The sequence below is a fragment of the Grampus griseus genome (assembly GCF_964374135.1).
Source record: "Grampus griseus genome assembly, chromosome: 10".
NCBI lineage: Eukaryota > Metazoa > Chordata > Mammalia > Artiodactyla > Delphinidae > Grampus > Grampus griseus.
Window position 1 is genome coordinate 4,185,296 of NC_139004.1, and position 17,903 is coordinate 4,203,198.

The 17,903-nt window shown below is 41.8% G+C and overlaps 1 protein-coding gene across 1 annotated transcript in view; it reads right to left on the minus strand.

Annotated features, from left to right (window-relative positions):
- Positions 1-17,903, minus strand: part of F13A1 (coagulation factor XIII A chain) — a 135,768-nt gene that overhangs the window by 63,272 nt on the left and 54,593 nt on the right. Inside the window, exons 5-6 of the mRNA XM_082664017.1 lie at positions 15,139-15,257; positions 12,643-12,750 (exon numbers count right to left, since the gene is read on the minus strand). Coding sequence (XP_082520143.1) covers positions 12,643-12,750; positions 15,139-15,257 — 227 coding nt within the window. The remainder of the gene's footprint in view (positions 1-12,642; positions 12,751-15,138; positions 15,258-17,903) is intronic.

Consider the following 17,903-nt stretch of genomic DNA (forward strand, 5'->3'; position numbering starts at 1 on the left):
AGATGAAAATCGATGCCTTTCTGACTTCTAACAAGTATTGGCAAAGAGCAGGTGCTCAATAGCTGTTGAATGATCCGTTGTGTATTCAACAAGCATATAGGCATTGCACATCTGAGTAAGAGCTTCTCTGTGAAAAGAGATGGTCTAAAACTCATCAAGCAGAAGTAAATGTTACCAATATTAATACAGAAAGATGTACAGGGAGAGTTGGGTCCCAACAGAAGGAGTAATCAGTTTTATTAGATTGGAGGGTGTGGTGACGGTTGTGGGCTGGATAGGGAAAATGACATGAAAGCTAGGTCTGGAGGGGCTGAGGTCCAGAAAAGGTTATCTACATGGTAGAGAGAACTTGAATAATTGCTTTGTGTCATGAAGAAATATGGCAACTTCAGGGACCTACTGCAAGTATCATGTAAGTAGGCAATATTGGACGAAGTAGAAACTACTAGAAGAAAACCCTTAAGCTGTGCAAGCAACTTCTATTTTTCCCCTTTGACTCTGTCCAGTTAGGTTAAAGGGAAGGTAACTACCCAGTTAATTTGTTTAATGTAGAAAAAAATGAATCCGTTAGAGATTACTGAAGGACCCCATTCAACTAATTGCAAACTCCTTCCTTTGAGGTTAACTTTGACTTTCTCCTGTAACTCCATGAAATGACTGGAGTGCAGCAGGGTTTAGACAACAATTTTGGTTCTATTCATGATCAATAATTCTCCTTGCAGTTGAATTGATTATTTACATCTACATCTATTATAGTGACGCCTGAAGAGTGCCTTGGTAGGCTATGATGTGGTTTGGTATTTGTGAGTAGGTAGGTTCAGCTTTAACTCACATTACCAGATTCTTATCCTTATCATTGAGAAATAGGGTAGAGCAATGAATCTCAGAGGTAGAAGTTCCTAAATTATGGTTCTGATGACTGATTTTCAAACAGACAGCCTTTAATTAAGTGTTATTTATAGCATACAGCTGAACCCAATCAGCCTAAGGGAAGAGTAAGGAAAAAAAGAGCTCTCTCCTCTACAGACCTTTTAATTCTTAATGCTGAGCTGTTCCCCTGTTGCTAGATAAATCACAACTCTCATTTATTAGCATTTAGCCAGATTAGCTACCTTTTTCTAATTAGAATATTGATTTCTGGGGAGCCCAGATTCGGAAAGAGATATGTCTTTAGTGACAGATGTAAACGGTTAAAGTAATAGCCCCCTCCCTAGACAACAAGATATGTTTGGGGGACACTTCAAGGGCATGCTGGTCCCTTGTCAGTCCACAGCTGACTGTGAGCACCTTGTCATGAACTCTAAGTTGAACCAGTGACAGAATGAAATGTCTCCGTCTTGCATCACTGGTGGTCAACAAGAAAATATGAACCCAGGACTTTGGACAGGGAGCATTATTCAACTTCATTAAGGTTTCACTAAACTGTCCTCTCATGATACCTACAATATTGGACAAAATTTAAAACCAGCCCCTTTGAAAGTCACTGTCAGCCACCACAGTGGCATAACGTAATTCAATAAACTTCAAAACCTGGTCCAAGAAAAGGGGAGGATTTTGGAGTGCGGCAGAGGGGCAGCCTGGCTGAGCTCTAACCCTGACCACCAGGGCTTCAGAAGCCCTACTGTCAAGTCACCAAAATCCTGAGGTTGCTCATTGGTATTTCCAAATCTGGAAAGAAACAAACTGGATTAAAACGCTGATCTTTTCCTTGTTCTGACCAGAATCTTGGAAATGACTGCTGTGGAGAAGTGGGTGAAAAAGGGTCTGCATCCCTTAAAAGGTAGAGATTCTGGGACTACAGAGGAGAAATGATACAAAGCCTGTGAGTTATCTCCACGTGGGAAGGAGATCTACCTCCAATTAGGTAGAGTAGATTCTAGAATGAGAAATTTAACAGAATCCTAAAAGAAAGAGCAGAGCCCAAGGATTTTAACAGAGTTTGCCATCTCGTCAGCTAAACTCCCTCCTCTGCTTCAGTCTGTCTCAGGGTACAAAAGAGTAGAATGAAATACATTGGCCTCAAACTGTAGTTCAGAGGTTAAATCAAACTCATCTTGGATTGGAGAGTCAAGATTTTATCTACAGTATATTACAGCAAATAGGACACTTGGAGAAGAGTTATGCAGGTATGAGCATGAATAAAAAGAAAAGCAAAGAGGAAAGAGAGAGAATGGAAAAACTATACATAGAAGAAAACAAAATTAAGGAACATAAAGAAGTTTCTCACAACCTCCTAGGAGATCACAGACCTAAAGGAACACACTGGGCACCAACTCACATCATCATGCAACTAAAGATAAATTATAAACTCTAAGAAACAGAATAGATAATGTTCAAAATAAAATTAATGACATAGAGGAAAAGCTTGAGGTGAAGAAAATGCTAATGAAAAAGATAAAGAGGTGAAGTTATTAGAGAGAAGCTAATAGTTATGGAAGACAAGGATGATACAACATAAGGATAATTAGTATCCTTGAAATAGAGAACCCAACAAATAAAACAGAAGATATATTCATGACATAACATAAGAAAATTTTACCTAATTGAGGAAAAATTTAATCTATACATTGGAAGGGCAATCTGAGCTCCAGGGTAATGCAGAACGCTCATTACCTAGGCACTTTAATTAATTAATCTAGTTGAACTTAAGCTTAAAGAAATAATTGTTCAGTCCTACAGACAGAAAATGCAAATTAACAATAAGGGGGAAATGGGGCTGTCTTTAGACTTCTCCAGAACAACCAGTTGGTATCATCCACATTTGCATCGTCCTGAGAGGAGGGTGGACCCAAGAATATTATGCACAGCTAAGCTGTTCTGTGAGCGTAAGGACAACCAGCACACATTTTCAAACATGAAGGATCTCAGAGAACACAGGACCCATCACAACCCAACCACTTGAAAAGCGATATCAAGATAATTAAGGGATGAATCCAGCACAGATCCCAGTAACAGAGACTCTGTGGTAAAGATCCAGGGGTGAGAAAAATCCACATACGTGCAAAAATCTTTGGGAATCATAGTAACAGAATGAATATGAATTTTAAAACTTGATAATGTAAAAACAATGATAATCCTAAGAAAAAATTAGACCTGAGGGAGGAAAGGGGAAAGGAAGAATGGAAGTGCTGTTTTAATGTGTTCATCTCTCTTAGTTAACCAACACTACCTAAAACATAATTGAAAACATATAATTACTTTACTTTGTACAAGAGTGTTCCTAACAGCTTTATTCATAAGAGGCCCAAACTGGAAACATCTCAGATGTCCATCAGCAGGTGAACAGGTAGACAAACTGGGATATAGAATACGATAAAATACTGCTTTGCCAGTGCAAAGGAACACATTGAAGACACGTGCAAGAATTGATTGAGTAGAAGAAGTCAGCCCCAAATAGTACCTACCGCATGAATCCAGTTATGTGAGATCTAAGAAAAGGCAAATCAGGCTTCCCTGGTGGCACAGTGGTTAAGAATCCGCCTGCCGATGCAGGGGACGCGGGTTCGTGCCCCGGTCCGGGAAGATCCCACATGTCGCGGAGCAACTAAGCCCGTGCGCCACAACTACTGAGCCCGTGTGCCACAACTACTGAAGCCCACGTGCCTAGAGCCCACGCTCCACAACAAGAGAAGCCACTGCAATGAGACGGCCGCGCACCGCAATGAAGAGTAGTCCCCGCTCGCTGCAACTAGAGAAAGCCCACGTACAGCAACGAAGACCGAACGCAGCCAAAAAAAAAAAGTCAAATTTATTGTAAGGAATCAGAATAGTGGTTGCTTGCTTCTGGGGATGTGGAATGATTACAAGAGAGCACGAGGGAAATTTCTGGGCTGATGGTAATGTTATATTTTAGTTACATTGGGGTAGTGATTACCCCAATCAAAACTCATTGAATGTTACATTTAATACCCATACATTTCACTGTATGTAAATTTAACTTCACAAAAAACACATAAAAACCACAGGAACTAACCCTAACCTATACTGCGAAGCATATAACCACTGTCTGCAAACGTGCTCTGCTGTATAGACTTGACACAGGCTCTGACAGGAGTTGGTAATTAGCTTCATTTCTTATGAAAATCTTTATAACTAGAGATTATTAACCTTGTCTCCCTTGGTAACTGAGGATTCTTATTTGGCCCAAACATATTTTACTAATTGACAGTTGTGAAAGAAATAACAAAAGGTGGACCGAGAGAGAGAGAGAGAGAGAGAGATACTGAGATCTTAAGCTTTCCAAGCGCTGTCTGCTGTTTTTCATTGCTATTCCGCTGCTGTGTGGGGCAGGGCTGGTGTATAGAATGGACCTCCAAAAATATCTGAATGAACGACTGGATGGATGAATAGATGAATGGAAAAGGGAAAGAGCAGAACAAGGGGAGGAAAGGAAAAGGGTGCCAAGGGAGAGGAGAGGGGAAGGAGAGAGGGCAAGAAGGGAGGCAAAGTGCCCTGAGATCGCATATCCTAAAGGGCGGTGCTGGCTTTGCTGCACTTCTATTTATTCATCCTGGGGATGTCTGACCCAGGAGACCAGAGCAGCCCTGACTGCACAGCTTGGAAGGAGTGCTGAGAAGCAGCCCCGTGTTTCAGAAATAGCCAATGTGATTACAAAACAGATGTAGCCCTGAAACCTCATTCCGGGAAGCAATTCAGGGAAAGCAGACATTTAGATTGACTGTGATTATCACATTCGAGAGATGGCTTGTAATAAATGTCTGTTTTTCTCCCAATATATGGGGAGCACAGGCCTAAGAAATGTAACCTTAATAATTGAGAAGCCAAGCTGTTTGCCTACAAATGGAAACTTCATTACATTGCTAGTTTTTAACCACAAGAGAAGAAAATGATGTCTGAACAGTTCATTTGTCTCCTGAACCCCTCCACCCCAACTTAAAAGAGAAGGATTGAATGAGACAGGGCTTGCAAAAGGCATTACTTTTGTACCCAAGGAGGTCATGTGATATGGAGAGAGGACAGGCAGAGGACAAATACAGGGGACATGTAACATCGTGTGTGGAACAGTGGGGTCAGGCAACCTGAGATCCATTTCCAGTTTGACCGGTGACCTTGGATAAGTCATTTAACTTCCTGATACTTCTGTCTCTTCACCTGCACATTGGTTATTTATGAAACGGATACGGTTTCTCAAAATTGGCTATGAAAACAAGTTCCGTTAGGTAAATTCTATTTTCCTACGGGCTTCCAATATATTTGTCGATTGTTAAAAATTCTTTGATAAACAGAAATGAAAATCCCTGGTGAACGAGGTGACCTTATGGCATTATGTTTAGTTTGAAAGGTACTAGAGATCGTCCTGACTCTGTACCTCCCATTCATCAGTGGATTCCCTTAGCCATTCCTAAACCTTAGGAAGGTCTCCCGTGCTTGTGGGTACCTTGACTCCAACTTTAAGATTAAAAAAAACTTATTAGAATTAGTATTTTACCCTGTTGAACTACAATCAACGTTTTTCGTTAATCCTAACCGGTAGATTCTCCAAAGTTGCCACCCGTGGGAGCTCTTGATTGAGACTGGAAAGGTTATCAAGAGCAACAGAGACCTCTAGCTTTTTCTCCTCTACCAGAGTGAGGAATGTCATTCTTGACATTCTTGGGCATGAATCGTGGAGAGAGAAAATAACAATTTAAGATAAGAAAGCAGATAGGGTCAGAGCTCCAGGATCTCTGGATGGGGGCTGAAATCCACGAAGGAACGTACATCTGGCAAATGGTTGCCAGCCTGGAAATTTTAACTCTTAGGCACCTGCAAAATTATGCAGGCGTGTGAGTCATTTTGCCCCTTTTCCAAAACACCAATGGAAGTCATATCTTTACCTTCAGAGGGGGCATCGGGTCACACTGAGTGCTGGTACCACGCCCATTAGAAGTTCTGTTTGGCCGTTAGATAAATCTCTGACGCGAGAATGGGGAAACAAAATTATTATTATGTAAATATGCTTTTTTGATAGAGGAAATTTTTCCAGAAACAAGATCCATGAGGGGAAACGTGAAGAAGCTCCTCGGTGGGGAAATGGTTGGGGACGATGGCTCTCAAGCACCGGAGTCCTCAGGTTTCTCCAGGACAATTCACTCCAAGAAAGGGGGTTTTAGCTGCTTGTAAAACAAAGGAGCAGTTATATAGTGCTTTAACGTTTGTATTTATTTTTTTTAAATAAAAGTTTTAGGGAGCTATGCTTTGGCTGGTCTGTAAGATCAGGGACTAGACTTCATGTATTTATTTCTGATTCTAAAGTTCATTTGGGGTAGCTGGGTGGAATTTCTAACCCGAGTGAATGTGTAAGTGTAGTCTGAATGGTTGAAATAGTTCGTTGCTGAACGTGAAGCTTTCTACGAGATGACCAAGTAAACAACTGGGGAAAAATAAAAACGCCGTTCTGCAGTAGCTTCCTGTGAAGCTGCTTAGCAAAATATCAAAGGAGTGATGTCATGACTGTCTTTTTCATGCATGGAAGAAAAAAAAAACAGTCTAAATACTGGGACAAGAAGAAGGGGAAGAAAGATGGACAAAGCGAAAAGTAACTTTATTTTCAGTGTATCTGTGAGATCATGTATGCTCGGGGATCAGAAGCTCTGAAGTCCACTCTGCCTGCAAGGTCTACAGTCATTCGTCTTGTGTTGGGCCCTAGGGAACTCCAGGACCTATACTTCCACTTGTGGTCAGTTTGATTTACTAGCTGGAGTGCAAGATTTCCTTTTTATAACACTAAAGAGTACACCGAACATGACTGGTTAAAAAAAAGTTCAATCTTGAGTCAGTTCCCAAAAGGCACAGTTAGAATAGGGTATTAATGGGGATTAATGATGGCATCGTGTTTCGATGTTAGCAAAAGACCAGGGTTAAAAATAAATGTATACACCTCAAGGGAAGCAGGAAAGCCCAGGCTGGCGGCGGTGTGAAGACCGGTATTTGAAAATATGTCACTGGTATATTGATATTTTTTCTTCTCTTCCTCCTTCCAAAATTTCCCCCAAAATGTCACTTTTTTAAAAAATTGTAGTTGAAACAAATAAGTCCCCAGAGGGGCAAGTTTCCCCTGACTACATGTTCCTGCAGTGCTTTTGCTGATGGCTGTTTGGGTATAATTTCCACCAAGGAAAAAGGGTTTCCGTGAATGGTAGCATGGCTTATAATTGCCCGGGACCCTTGGCAGTTATTCTTCCACCTTTTCATCCAATATCCCAACATTTGTTAGGTCACTGCTTTGTCCTGGGAAACCTCTGAGGAAAGCTTGAGAGGTTTGCTTTCTCCTACAACCCTATGCTTATTACATCAGAGACTTTGCCATAGTGTGTTGAAAGGTTCTACTTACAAGTCTGTCTTCTCTGTTAGACTATAAGCTCTCTGAAGGCAGAAACTATGTTTGTTTTTACAACTGTACCTAGACTGGAGATTCTCCATAAATACTTGTTGAATGAATGAGTTAATACTGAGTGTTTTACTACCATGAGCATCATTACAGCAATTACTACCATCACTGTCACCAATCCCACCATCAAACCATATTTGGTACGTAGTCTTCTTTGGGAACTCTTTCCCCAGGGACCCAATGCCCCTGGCTATTTAGAATTCTCTGATTTATGCCTTTCTTCACTCATTCCCCTATTTCAAAATTCACCTGTTCTGGAACCCATTCTCTTGGGTCCTTCTTTTCTAGGAGCTAGCTACCAGTGACCAGTGACCTTGGATAAGTCATTTAACTTCCTGATCCTTCTGTCTCCTCATCCGTACATTGATTATTTATGAAATGGATATAGTTTCTCAAAATTGGCTATGAAAACAACTTCCATTAGGTAAATTCTATCTTCCTACTGGCTTCCAATTTATCTGTCAATTGTTAAAAATTCTTCAATAAACAGAAATGAAAATCCCTGGTGAATGACGGATTAACATGAGGTACGAATTGTGTCATTGGTGCTTGTGTGTTGGTGGTGGCCATCTAAGGTCTACTATGACCTGAGAGCAAGGACAATATCTAGTTCCAGCTCAACCACGTATTTTTGTGTGACCTTGAGCGACATCGTTTCCAAGGGCCTCCACCCCTTTACCTAGAAGACCCCTGGAGAGCCTTCCACATCTCATGTACTGGTTCTGTGTGCATTTCGACACAGATCTCCTATTAGTAAGTCTCAACCCAAAGGAGGGAACCTGCACCGAGGTGGGATGCTAGGGCTTCCACAGTGAATAAACAAGCAGTATCCACAGGGCCAGTGGCCACGGCAGGGCCAGCATGGGAGAACTTCTCTGCCCAGAGTTGCTGCCACACCCAATCAGTCACGAGGCAGAAGCAGGTAGGGACCAGTTACCACCCAGCAGTAAAGGCAGGCTACTGTCACCGTCTCTCCTTTCCCCAGGACCCTGCTGTTCCTGTCACGTGGCATAGCACACCTGTCTTGAGAGTGTGACCGGGGCTCAGAGTCCATGTCTGGTTACTTCACTGTAATTCCGGGTCCGTGACGGAATGCTTTACTAGTGCCCCGTGAGCAAAGTAAGCTTTCAGATGGCACAAAGCATCCTTCTAAAGTTTTCCTGGCACATGTCCTAGCAATTGTCCTGGTGAGGACTGTCACATAAGATACGAGGTGGAAAGCAAACAGTAATCCAGTAGTTTAAAGGAGGAAGTATAACTGTTGATACTATGTATAAAATAGATAACTCCTGAGAACCTACTGTATAGCACAGGGGACTCTACTCGATGCTCTGTGGTGACCTAAACGGGAAGGAAATCCAAAAAAGAGGGGACATATGTATACGTATAACTGATTCACTTTGCAGTACAGCAGAAACTAACACAACGTTGTTGTTTTTATTGAAGTATCAGGAAGTTAAACGATTTATTCAAGGTCGCAAGGTCACTGGTCACAAAGCAACTATACGCCAATAAAAATCAAATAAATAAATAAAATTTTAAAAATGAAAAAAAAGGAGGACGTATAGCTTTGGGCAAGGTTTTTCTTTTTTCTAATCTCAAAAATTTTTTTCTCTCTTAAATCCATCTGCAGTGTAGCTTCGGTACAATGTACCACTCACTATTCAGAAAAACCTAACTAAAAGTTCGCTTATGTGAGGTTATAGCATCTCAGGACCAATCCCCAGGCAATGAGCTTTATAGGAGTTTTAGACTTTCCTGTAAAACTCTTAACAGGAGTTTTAGACTTTCTTTCCCCTGGGAAAACCCAATAGCCCAAGGCTGTCCAGATTGTCATAAACTTTCCTGATTTTCACATCAAAGTGAAGTAACAGCAACTCAAAAGAACTAAATATTGAATTTATAAAGGGAAAAAATAGAAGAAAGAAGAACATTGTTTTGAAGGAGAAAAGGGAGTTCTTGCTGCCACCGGGAATAACAAGTGTGATTTGAGTACAGAGACAAAATTTCATTTTAAAGATAAAGGAGGCCCCGAGAGGCTGAGTGATTGGCCCTGCGTCACATAGGAAATTCGCGGAAGAGTCAGAACCCAGAGGTCTGATGTGACCTGGACCCGGGCCTTCCCGCAGGATGCTGCCTCCACTTTCTCTCCAGCAGAAGAAGGAAAGCCAGCAGGCTTTGAATAAGGTAAGAAAAGAGATCCTCCACGCAGGCAAGAAGAGAGGGTTACGTTCATCGCACAGGCAGGGAAGCTGCGCCTCGGAGGGGTTTGGTGCTGTGGCCCTCACTGGGGGGATTTTGACCCAGAGGGACATTTGGAAATATCTAAAGACATTCTTGGTTGTCACAACTCCTGGCATTTCTTGGGCAGAAGCCGTGGATACTGCTCAATATCCTGTCGTGTGTAGGATACCCCCATAGCAAAGAATGGCCCAAGGTTGTAAACACTAGACGACAAAGATTTTTATCTGGGGACGGTAAAGCCAGATTCAGATCATCCTCGTCATCACCCTCATCAGAAAGTTAGATGAGTCAGATAGTAACCTGAGTTATTATCTGTGCTTCGTACAGCACCGAGCACCCATCTACTTTCTGCAGATTCCTGGCCAGGCTTCAGTGCCAGACTTTGCCGTGACCGCAGGAAGCAAATGTGTCTTTGGGGCCCCAGTCACCTGCTCTTGCCTCCTGTCCCCTCTCCACCCACTGCAGGTGCCCAGCCAGGACCAGGCTTCTCATCCCACTCCTTCGTGGCAGTAACTGAGCCCGGAAATCTCTGCCTTCCATCACTGTCACCTTGGCATGAACTGCAGTCAGTGTGCTACCCCTCCCAGAGAATTTGCATGTCGCGGTGTATCCTGTTCCAGTATTTGTATCCTATGAAAGGAACTTCCTGCCTCAGTGACCAGGCTGGGGAGATGATGGAAAGCTTTTAAAATGACCATACAGCTCCTTCTGTGCCCCCTAGAAAACACCCACAGGCCTATCTGCTCGGACCCAGGGCTCTGGCTAGACTCAAGCAACTTCAGAACATTTTCTTTCTGGGCTCCCTAAATACATCTTCTCATATTTTAAAGCAAATCTTTATTGAGAAATTTGAGGGGTTTCTGTTTTGTTTTTTTCTTTCAGTCTTTGCTTAACTTCCCTCAGCAATTTCATGATAGAGTTCCAGGATTTGTGAACAGGAGAGGAACTCCCTGAGTGACCAGAAAACAATTGACTTTTTGGGAAAGTTGCATATTTTTTATTGATTTTTGGAGGCTCAATATTTTATTTTCTAAAATCATTATAACTGAATAGATTTTGGAAAGATTCACAGAGCTCTTCTAAGGATTAAAAGACATAAGAGATATAAAAAGATTTTGAAAACTCTCAGACGTATATTTTGTGTATGTAAACGACGGTGCTGGTGGAAATAGAGATATTGCCCAGGGTGGGCCTCTCCCCTAACACCCAAGGCCCCTCCCTCAAAAAATAAAACCAAACCGAACCCCCGAAATTGATTCTGTCCAGTTCTAAATCTTGTGAGTTATAGATTTTCAAAATCAGAACTTCATAGGATTTTATGATTAATACGATCTCAAGGCAATTTGCATTGGGATTCTCTGCTTAATTCAAGGCTTAACAGCTTCCATCTGGCCAGATGCCACCATAGTGTTGGGTTAGCTGCTTCCTGTTTGCGTCCCTCTTGCTTTGGCTTGTGTTAGGTAGTGATTTCTAGACTCGTACATATACCCACAACATGTGAGTAAGCTCGGCTTGACGAGCATGTCATTTCAGAGTGCCTAAGAAGGAATTAATTTCTATCTAACCACTGCGACAACTGCTTCCCGTCCCACTGCAAACCTGTCATGATGACTTTACAGGAGAAAAGGGAGAATTTTGTCCATGAAACAGGGAAAACAGTGACTGACTGCAGGTCTAATGCATGTTGTAATAAATAGCTATTATAAAGAAATTCCCAAATTCTTCAGAATCCATTGTCTTTTCACTTGCATAGTTTATGTTGCATACATAAACTAACAACAGAAAACAAAACTGCCTTTAAATATTAGTTTTTACCTTCTCTTTTTAAGCTCCATTCTTCTTAAATTTACACATAGCCTAGTTGCTAATAAAACAATCTTTGTTCTTAAGAGCTAACCATAAATTACATTTCATATCATTCTCAGTCTAATATCTTTATATAAACAATATTTGATTTTGATTTTATTTAACTTAAACCAAACCCAAAGACAGCATTCTTTCAGATGGATTGTTTTTTTAAATAAAACTTAAGGAAACTGGTAACAAAAAGGAGTATTTGTTGCTCAGTCTTTGATGGTATGAAATAGCACCTAGCTTGATGTTTTTTTCAGGAATAATCTGCTCCTAAATCAGATTTGATTCGCTTTCATGCGCCAAGGGCAGGATCTGTGTGTGTGGCACGTTGGTACGGTCCAGGGCTGCACAGGACCCGGTCCGCACGTCAGTACAGTCCAGGACCTGGGCAACACAATTAATTCACCGCCCAGACCTGACCCCTAACCTTCCCACTCATGAGAATTGTATCTCCTCTCTCAGGAAGCCGTTCCGTTGCAGGGTCTGTGCATTCCCCGAGATGTTTCAGGATGTCCTGCAGAGACCAGCAAGGAAGGTAGAAAATGTCTAGCTTTGGAGTCAGCAGACCTGGGTTCTAGCTGAGGCTTTGTCACTGACAAACTGTCATCACACTGTTTCCTAACTTGTAAAATGGCGTGGGTAATGCCACCCCCTCCCCACTTATCTCATGTGAGTACTGTGAAGAATCAATGTCCATTTCATAAACTATAAAGCCCTGTGGTGAGGTATCATTGAAATAGAAGCTAGGATTAGTCATTTATTTCTTTACTCTTACTATGGGTGTGAAAATGTAGAAAATTTCCATCTTGCGGGGGTTTTTTTTGATGCTCTTTGATGTTTTTTTGTTGACTGATTGATTCTAGTTGCTGACACTTTGTCATGGTCACTCTCAGCCCCTAGGCAAAGATTCTTAAGAATAGGTGATCTATGTTGTCCACGTCATCTATCAGCATGTGTCTGAAGCCAAAGCAACACACAGTACTGATGTAAGAATTTTGTTTTACGGCACATGACAAGTTCAGGGAATTACAGACTCTTCCAAATAAAAGTTTATTATGTGCAAGTCACCATTTCAACAGCACTTAATGAGCTGACATCTATACTGAGGCAAATGACATGCGTAATCGATTTTAGTAATCAGTGGTTGTTCTTACCATGGCAGATCCAACACGACTGACTTTGATGGGATTCCCTCTGCCAGAAAGGTCCATCTTCGCTCTGTCCATCACATACAGGCAAGCGTCGAGGATGCCATCCTCAAACTATTTGGAGAAAAAAAATTAGAAACTATTTAATGTCCCCTCTGAAAACAAGATATTCTCTGTTGAAAAATAAAATGAAACCACAACCTCATGTTTAGAAATGTGTATTTCCTAGATGGTAATCACTCATAATCTTTAGCATGAAATATCAAGGTGGAAGGAAGGAGACACCCTCTTTTATTTTTTAGTAATTAAGAACTTAAATACTAGCTAGAAATATAAACAGAACTACTAGCGAGCTGATGTACTCAAAGGTCAAGAACTGACCTGAAGTTCTTCAGAAGACTGTAGGGTTAATTTAGAGGATCTCTCCAACATATTGGCTCCAACGCCAAGGCAAGGGAATGAACCATTTACCAAAGTCAGGCCAAAGTCTCAAGCCCTCAAAAGTAACATGAGTCCTTGTGCATATCGACAGTAAATGGCTCTCAGGTACTTCTCAGGAAGGCATTTCAGGTCTGCACTGGAAACAGTAGGAGACCTCACATAGTGAATGTCTGTCTAAGGTTTCCTCTCGTCTGAGATAAGGTGGACTCCAGGGTCAAAGAGAGGGCAGGAAGGCTTAGAGAAAGGAGATCATATTATCAAGGGAACCATCAGGTAGTCAGTTCAATTTCCTTAGAAAGAACTCCTAGCCACATACAGTGCCCAAATTTTCCAAACAAGGAACAAAGACAAAATAGTAAAAAAAAAAAAGGCAAAATTGGAAAATTACACTTATACTGTACCTCATTGTACAGAATATTTCCCTGAATACAGAAGCCTTGTATATTATCCACCCAAGGGCTTAGGACAGAAATCACAATTTTAATGGCTAATTTCCATGTAATTCCTCATTAAAATCCAGTTAGAATAGCAACTCTGCGTGTATCCTAAACTGATGTGATAGATGCAGAAATGGGTAATTGCACTAGCTCTCCAGGTGAATAAGAACTCATTACTCTGGTTCTTATTAGGCAGCATCTTTCAGCTGCGTCTGTGGGGCATGACAGCCACGAGCTGGAAAGGTAAAGACAGAGAGAACTACACTACAAACTACTGGCTTGGCTGTAGTTTTAATGGACTCCAAATGACAGTAGAGACAGGCAGTGGCTGTGCTCAAGGGCATCTATCCAAAGGCAGGCTGTCTGGGGAGTCCACGATCATGCTTGGAACACTTTCGCAGTCCTTGCTACCCACCTAGATGACTTTTTCCCTTGTTAGCTCTCTCTCTATTGCCACACTGGGGGCATAAATAGAATCACGCCTAAAGGTTAGGAATTAGGGACCCAAGGCGAGAGCACCAGACAATAAGCAATGGTCACGGGTTGTATGTCACTCAGGAAGCGGAGGACTTGGAACCAGGGAGCCAGGCAGGGACCCCAAAACAGGGGAAGAGCATGTAGATCATTAGCCTGGCAGGACGTCAGAAATGCAGGCGGGCAAACCTGAACACTGAGAAGGAGCAAAAGGCATAAAGCTGGGCGGACAAGACAAGAGCCAATGATGACAGCCCAGTGGTCAGGCCCGAGCAGGGCTGAGCACGGCAGGGAGAGCCCATATGGAAGTTTAAACAAGGATCTCACGCTAAGAAAGTATCCTGTGACCTGGTGAGGCCAGGTTCTGGGAAATCTGCCCCTGGATACCCAGGACGATGGTGCACAATCGCAACCATTTCAGCCAAAACTCTGAGAAATGACACATTCGCCTGCCCTCACGTTGCTAATGGAAAGTCGTTTCTGAATCACAGGACATGAGTCTGTTTATGGAAATATGGTAAAAATATTCATTTGCTCCATTATTAAAGATGCCAAGCTGAAATAGCTTGAACCACTGAATATCTCAGATGAAATACCATTTGCTACCTTATATCCGGACAGTACTTTGAGGCTGCAGCTGATAAAATGTCTCAAGGTGAAAGCCCAGTGGGCCCTCCTTTGACTAAATGGTAGCCTTCATTTCTAATTAGCATATCTAATCCTAACCCTTAAAAAAAGGGATTTCTTTGAGTTGGGCACTTGCCTTCCTGCACCCTTTGCATTATTATCAAAACACTTTTCCTTATAAGAAAAGAAAAACATGGGTTCATTCCAGGTTGGAGAGCAGAGTCTAAGCTCGTGAGATTTCACTGTACTGAGTTTGCAAAGCATTGCTCACTGGAATGTCATATATCCACACAATCTCCCATCTCTGTAACATTGTAATAACCGAAAATATGTGATTTCAGCTGATGAATTATGCAGGTGCCTTTCTAAGTCTCTACTCCCAGGCCCATCCTGGAGTCTCAGATCCTGAAAAGCAGGAAATTGTGCTTGTCTAATATCGACAGAGAGCACCCTGCAGTGATACATGGGGCTAAAAATATTAAGTAAAAATGTCCTTGACAATGACAAATTTTAAGTGGCTCACCTGACCATAGCTCCAGCTTCTACTCTTGATGTCACTGAAGTCTCCATAAAAAATAACCCCGATGTCATTCAGGACATACTCTTCTCTTTCTTTTTCATTATCCAGGTATACAGCATCCTCTGCATTGAAATGTAAACATAATGACTATTACCAAACCAGAAGGTTTCATATACTTGCAAGTTTGTTTCGGTCCTAAGTTGCTAAGTGGGAAAAAAACTAAATGGGAAAAAAGTCTTTCGTTTCACTAAAGGTAGCTCATTTCACAACGTGTAATTTTAGCAACGGTGAACATAATTAGTGGCCTAGATCAGTCTGTAAATGATGACATTTGTCAGCAAAATGCTTCCATAAGTTCCAAGTAGCACAATTAAATTGACAAGTCCCAGTAAACATTTTAGGATTCTGTTGCATCAGTGGTTTCAGAATCAGAATTTTATAATGCAGATAAAAGTCTGTAACACAGATCAAAAAATAATTTCCAAAGTATTAATGTTAATAGAATTCCAAATGATTTTAAAACAAGTCTGGGGCATATTAGGAGGCTGGAGTACCATCTGTCATGCCTGGTTAGTGGCCCATAGGGACAGGAGGAGAGAGGCTGGGCTTTGTCTCCTTTCAAGGAAAAATCCTTGTGCATGTGTTGGTAAGTGTGTCCAATCAGCCTTCCTGGTCATCTTCCTCCATTGCAAGGACTTTTCTTCCCTGTGGCTATAATCTCAGGAAAACCTCGCTGCCCATCTGCCCGCTCAGTAATCAGCTGGTACTTATTCCCAGGCCAGGTGTGAAGGCAGCAAAAGCATCTTTAACACAGGCAGGACCATACAGGCTCTAAGTTATACCCAGGTCAATTTGCAGGCTTGGAAATGTTCAATTTGGGTTCTGATCGGGGACATCGTTCATCCCATTCCTCTGGCCCTGCTTGCCATCCTAGTACCTTCTCAGGGTTCCTTCCTCCTCATTCCCTGATAAGGTTTTTACCATCCCTCTGGAGTAGTGGTTGTCAACCCTGGCTACACTTTAGAATCATCCGGGTAGACTTACAAACGCTTGATTCCAGCCGAACTCTAGATCGACTGCATCAGAATCTCTGGGAGTAAGGCTGAGATCCAGGCATCAGGGTCTTTACATTAATTAATTAACTAATTAATTAATGTTAAGCTCCCCAGCGATTCTGATATGCAGCCGGAGTTGAGAACAGATGCTCTAGCCCCTTGCTGCTCAAAGAATGGTGGAAAGACCAGCCGCATACAGCACCACCTGGGACCTTGTGAGAAATGCAGAATCTCAGGGCCCAGTTCTGACCTACCGAAGCAGAATTTGCACGTTAACAAGGTTCCCGGGATTTGTGTGTACATTAACGTTTGCCAGGTGCTGCCCCATCCAACCGGCTTGGGTCCCCCATTGGGCTGTGCTATAGCTTTGACAGAACCCTTCGGAGATTCTGCGGTCTCGTCTGCTCTCCGGTACTTTCTTGTAACTTCCTTTCCAATCTTTGCCTCTTGCCTACCATTAGCCTGGTTTCATGCAACAGTAAATACACACACGCATACACACATCTACATATTTACTAGTGTCCAATAAAGTACACACATTGAAAGTGTATAATTTCACGACCAAAATAATAAACATGTCCGTCACCCCAAAAGCTTCCTTGTGCCGCTGTGTAATTCCTCCCTCCCAGTCCTCTCCCTGATGTCCCAGCCCGGCCAGGGAACCATTCATCTGCTTTCTATCACTGTAAGTTCATTTGCGTTTTCTACAAGTTTATATAAAAAGAACTGTACAGTGTGCACACGTTTGGGGGTCTCGCTTCTTTCACTCAGGCTCATTCTCTTGAGACTCACTCGTGTCGCTGTTTGCGTCAATAGCTTATTCACCCTAAAGCCATTTTATCTTTCTAGAAGAATCAGAGTTACAGGACAGACGTGCCGCAGCCTCCCCCCAGCCCTCGCCAACGTGAACTTTGATGCTTCAGACTTTTGGCCTTGCTGGGTTCCGTGGTTTTGCCAGCAATCTCTATACAGTCATGTGACTCCTCAACTGAAATGACAGCTTCATTTCCAAGCGGAACAAAGCAGAGGTAACATATAAGGAAGTGACAACAGAAATAGCGAGGTCGATAGTTCGGAGTAAAATCCTAAAAGAATACATTTATTTTAAAATAAAATCATCTCAGAATATGTATAAAAGGACATTGACCGTTTACATGCACACCTTTTACAGCCTGCCCCCAGATGATGCTATCAAAATGGCCTGAAAAGGAAAGGATACTTTAAAAAAATTCCTCTATAGTAGTGGTTTAACTGTTGTAAGTATTGTAATAATAAACATCTTAGCCAAGTGCGTTTCAAATGCCTGTTATTGAGATAAAACTCCTCTTAAGGCCACTGAGGTCTAGAAGTGTCATTTAGGAATGTTTCAAGATGTTTTCCTTATAATATGAGATGTTTATGGACTTGCCCTATAAGATATTGGACTGTATTATAAGCTACTATAATTTAAACAATTGGTATAAAATTAGATTAATGGGTCAAAATAGGTAGCCTAGAAATAGATGTTACAATATGCATCTGTCTCTATGAAACAAATTTATGATAAAAGAAATGTTATAAATCAAAGAGGATGACTGGAGTGTCCATTAATTCAGCTGAGAAAATTGGCTGCTTGGGAAAAGTAAATTTTTTGTACCCCAGAATAAACTGAACATTAATTTAGAATCTGAATTTAAAAATACAAAGCATAAAAAAATTCCAGAGTAAAATAAC